The sequence below is a fragment of the Nansenia antarctica genome (genome assembly GCF_963989245.1).
Source record: "Nansenia antarctica genome assembly, chromosome: 3".
NCBI lineage: Eukaryota > Metazoa > Chordata > Actinopteri > Argentiniformes > Microstomatidae > Nansenia > Nansenia antarctica.
The window spans coordinates 67,251,224-67,256,215 of record NC_137688.1 but is presented as its reverse complement, the minus strand read 5'-3'; the positions used below and the strand labels follow the sequence as shown (position 1 = coordinate 67,256,215).

Sequence of the window (4,992 nt, the reverse complement as noted above, 5' to 3'; positions counted from 1 at the left end):
ATGGCAGAAGTCGCACCAGCACCAGCCCCCGCGCCGGCCAAGAGCCCCAAGAAGAAGGCAGCAACCAGGCCCAAGAAAGCTGGCCCCAGCGTCGCCGAGCTCATCGTGACGGCCGTGTCCGCATCCAAGGAGAGGAGCGGTGTTTCTCTGGCCGCGCTCAAGAAGGCGCTGTCGGCCGGTGGCTACGACGTGGAGAAGAACAACTCCCGCGTCAAGGTCGCCGTCAAGAGCCTCGTCACCAAGGGCACTCTGCTCCAGCTCAAGGGCACCGGGGCCTCCGGCTCTTTCAAGCTCAACAAGAAAGCCGCCGAGGCGGTCAAGAAGCCGGCGAAGAAAGCCGCCGCCCCGAAACCCAAGAAGGCGGCCGCAAAGAAGCCCGCCGCTGCCAAGAAGTCTCCGAAAAAGGCAAAGAAGCCCGCTGCTGCGGTCAAGAAGTCTCCCAAGAAGGCAAAGAAGCCCGCGGCAGTCACCAAGAAGGCCACCAAGAGCCCCAAGAAAGTCAAGAAGGCCACACCGGTCAAGAAGGCTCCGGCTAAGAGCCCCAAAAAGGCCGTCAAGGCAGCCAAGCCCAAGGTAGCCAAACCCAAAACGGTGAAGCCCAAGGCAAAGAAGGCAGCCCCAAAGAAGAAGTAAACATTCAAAGTGTTCTTGCCGACACCATTTGTACCACAAAAAGGCTCTTTTAAGAGCCACCCAGATTTTCGTAAAAACGCATTATCATCCATGACGACAGAAAAAGTCGAGTGTTTATTTTAGTATTTTACACCAGTGTCAACCACGGACTTACACACACGACAATCATGGTTTTACTTATTGAGTAAATAATGAGCAGTAATGAGAGATTTGACATCTAGGTCTAGTTTACACTTTGACGCTATAAAGTGTCACTCGGTAGATCTGTGTGCGGGAGAGGATGGTGGGGGTATGACAGTGTCCATAATGATAAAGTTGCATATAATATCAACATATACAGTTAGTTCCTCTTTCCGTTACACCAATACGTTATATTTGGACAGAAAGGCGGGAGATAACAGAACACTTTTCGCTCAGTCAGGAGTAACGTACTACAGAGAGCTGGGAACGCACTTCACAATGTACATATTATATACGTATCAATTATATATTATTATTATTATTATTATTATTATATTATGACATATACTAGTTTTAGTATATTGAATATGTCATGTCAGGTCTTCTGACGCTGGTTTTCTCTGTGTACCACATGTACAAAAGAAGAGATTTGGTGAGGCTGCATTCTCATTTTATGCACCCAAATTGTGGAATGCACTGCCAGTTTACATTAGGGATGCAACCTCAGCACATATGTTCAAGTCAAGACTAAAAACCCATCTTTTTAATATTGCCTTTAAATGACTAAATAATTAAATTAAGATTATATAATGATTAAAGCACTTTGAGCTGCAACGTTTGCAGGAAGAGCGCTATACAAATAAAGTTATTATTATTATTATTATTATTATTATTATTATTATTATTATTATTATTATTATTACGTGGGACGAGTTTGATTTAAACTTCGATTTCTGGCGCGCGAGGGAAACTCACAAAGACAGAAGTGTCACAATCTCTGTCTCTTGATTGGATGAGGTGACATCGACCCAGTGGCCAATGAACGCCGTCAAGGCGAGCTATAAGAACGACGCTCCAAGCGGCGGAACTGTTATCTGAAATTATTTTCTTCATCTTGTTTGAGATCCCGCTAAACCGTCACCATGTCAGGGAGAGGCAAAACTGGAGGCAAGGCCAGAGCAAAGGCAAAGACCCGCTCTTCTCGCGCCGGGCTTCAGTTCCCTGTGGGCCGTGTCCACAGGCTCCTACGCAAGGGCAACTATGCCCATCGTGTGGGCGCCGGCGCACCGGTTTACCTGGCCGCCGTGCTCGAGTACCTGACTGCTGAGATCCTGGAGTTGGCCGGCAACGCCGCCCGCGACAACAAGAAGTCTCGTATCATCCCCCGTCATCTGCAGCTGGCCGTCCGTAACGACGAGGAGCTAAACAAACTGCTGGGCGGTGTGACCATCGCTCAGGGCGGTGTGCTGCCCAACATCCAGGCAGTGCTGCTCCCCAAGAAGACCGAGAAGCCCGCCAAAGCCAAGTAAAAGTTCTACTACGGCTTTGACCCCACTACTTAACCCCAAAGGCTCTTTTAAGAGCCAACCACTTCTCTCTCCAAAAGTGCAGTCCATCTCTCCCTCCACTGTTTGTCTGCGTTATGAGTGTTTCATGTTGTGAAGAACACTAGTTGTGATTTCATGTACGAGGCAGAGAACGCACCCATACATATTACACAGGGTTGGGCAGAAAACATCCTCGTGATGTCACTGCCTCAGCATTTGAAATAACGTTTAGTCCTTTTTTACGGTTTTAAACATCACCCCTTCCTTGTGTAGTGGACCTTGTTCTTCCATAATAATAGTTTGCGTTTGTTGGTTCATCATTTGTATGAACTGGGTGAGGACAACTAGTTATGAAACTTTAGATTAAAATTAGAGGACAACAATGATGAAATTATAGATTTAGAATAGAGGACAACAATGATGAAGTTATAGATTAAGCATAGAGGACAACAATGTCCACAACAGCAGCGAGATTAAAGGACGTCCAATGGCACACAACCACCGTAAAGACAAAATAAGTGTCTGCACCACGCTGATCTCTGTACATAATGTTTACACTGTTCTTGTTCATTTGTATTCATATAGTCGTACATTACATACTTTTTTGTATCTTCACATTTGTTTTGGCTTTAAAAAATAATAATTTAAAGGATAGATTATCATTGACAAAAGATATCGGAATTACATCTCTTTGAAGCCAACGGTTTGGGGGAGGGGCCAAACAAAGGAAGCGCGCGGCAGGGTATAAGTGTTTGAATTTGTGGACGGTGCTCGTGTCCAATGGCAGCCGGAGAAGGAGGCGCCAACGAGCCAATGAGCTCGTCTATAGTCGCCAACCAATCGGGGCACGACTGGGGGTTTATAAATGTACAACGTTCTGTTGAGATTGGTTATACTCCAACTGACCGAAGGAAGATATCGTCATGGCCAGAACCAAGCAAACCGCTCGTAAATCCACCGGTGGCAAAGCCCCCAGGAAGCAGCTCGCCACCAAGGCTGCCCGCAAAAGCGCCCCGGCCACCGGCGGCGTGAAGAAGCCTCACCGTTACAGGCCCGGCACCGTGGCTCTGAGGGAGATCCGTCGTTACCAGAAGTCCACCGAGCTGCTGATCCGCAAGCTGCCCTTCCAGCGCCTGGTGAGAGAAATCGCCCAGGATTTCAAGACCGACCTGCGCTTCCAGAGCTCTGCTGTGATGGCCCTGCAGGAGGCTAGCGAGGCTTACCTGGTTGGTCTGTTCGAGGACACCAACCTGTGCGCCATCCACGCCAAGAGAGTCACCATCATGCCCAAAGACATCCAGCTGGCCCGCCGTATCCGTGGAGAGCGCGCCTAAGATCACCACCCTGATCTAACAATAGATCCCCAAAGGCTCTTTTAAGAGCCACCTCAATATTTCCCTCAAAGGCGTGTTTCCATTTACCACCCGTGTAGGGCGTTAATCTATAGGTTATACGACTCAAATGAGTAGCCTGCAGGGATGCTGACCGTGCCATCTCGGTAACCGAAATACACGTAGGCCAATTCACAACAGCATAAGGCCTTAATGTGTGAATTCGTTGTGATGGTCTAACTATGATAAGCACTCCTTATGTAAAATAATCCGAAGTAAATCAGGGTCAGTCAGTGTATTCTGTAGATCACGGATTTTCTCCACACAAGGTCTGATTTACTTCGGCTAAAGCTTAATGGTGCTGGGAGGACATCAAAATGCGGTACCCCCATAGGCTGTTCTTAAAATAGATAGTATATGTATATATACAGTGTTCAGACCCCTTCAATTTTCCACATTATGTGGTGTTATAGACTCAATTTAAAATGGATTAAATTAGAAGAATTTGCCATAAATCCACACACAATGAGCACATGATTATAAAAGCATGTTGTATTGTATTGAATATGTCAGGGTTATTAAAACACGTTAGGCTATACTGCATATGTGAATGAAATGTGCCACAGTATGTATTGTAAATAAAGTTTAATCTGATTTGATGGTTAGGGTCATTTACATTGTACAAGGAAAACATTTAAATGTAGAAAATAATAATAATAATCTCTAAAAAATAAAATAATCTCTTTTACAGTTTATTGAGAAAACATTGAAAACAAATGTCCTATTTGCAATCATTGGATCATTCAAATGAAGATGACCTGACCCCAGGAATATGTAATAGAGGTCCAGTCTGACCAGATATGAACATCCTATGACTGTTGACACCATCACAGGATTGGGCTTCAATAATCTCAGATTCTAGATTTCACAGAGAGAGCTCAATCTGAGAGTCAACCCTCTGAGATTCATTGAAGTGGGAAATAATTACATATTACTCTTAAAACCAAATCACAGAATACAGAATAGTAGGTTATGATAAAGCATCACTCACTTATGGGGAGCTCTAATATTACACAGCTCAGCACTGTCACCCCAACAAGGCCCAAAGACCCCTTCCAGCCCAATTGGGCTAGTTTAGGTTGCATTGTGCTGGTAAAATTGGGCTTGGGCTGGTGCACAGAATTTGGCCTGGTTTCCCATGAAAAAAAATGTTTTAAAATAACTTGACAGAGACTGTGTTAACTGTGTTAAATATGCTGTGATCACCATGCTAATGTGTGTTTAATTGCAGACCATGCTAATGTACAATTAACACATTTTATTATATTGCCAATTCAATTGGGGGTTGGTTTTAAAAAGGCACATTCATTGAGACTATAGAGGATGTCACATGGAAATGGATTTCATATGATAATACCATGATTGAATTGAGGTTATCTTCCATGATCATATTTTGCCATTGCATTGAACATGAAACAAGACTAAGCATTGTCATTACTTTGACACAGCATTGCTAATCG

General features: G+C 44.8%; 3 protein-coding genes across 3 annotated transcripts; all 3 read left to right on the top strand.

The window, feature by feature from the left end:
- LOC308152069 (histone H1-like) lies at positions 1-633 on the top strand (the record flags this gene model as incomplete). Its single annotated transcript, XM_080524979.1, has 1 exon — positions 1-633. The coding sequence occupies one exon, from the start codon at positions 1-3 to the stop codon at positions 631-633; it is 633 nt and encodes a 210-aa protein (XP_080381105.1).
- A 1,103-nt stretch (positions 634-1,736) lies between these two features.
- Positions 1,737-2,123, top strand: LOC308152086 (histone H2A-like; the record flags this gene model as incomplete). Its single annotated transcript, XM_080524996.1, has 1 exon — positions 1,737-2,123. The coding sequence occupies one exon, from the start codon at positions 1,737-1,739 to the stop codon at positions 2,121-2,123; it is 387 nt and encodes a 128-aa protein (XP_080381122.1).
- A 941-nt stretch (positions 2,124-3,064) lies between these two features.
- LOC308154287 (histone H3.2) lies at positions 3,065-3,475 on the top strand (the record flags this gene model as incomplete). The annotated part of the gene is made up of 1 exon (XM_080527451.1): positions 3,065-3,475. The coding sequence occupies one exon, from the start codon at positions 3,065-3,067 to the stop codon at positions 3,473-3,475; it is 411 nt and encodes a 136-aa protein (XP_080383577.1).
- Between the last annotated feature and the right edge of the window lie 1,517 nt (positions 3,476-4,992).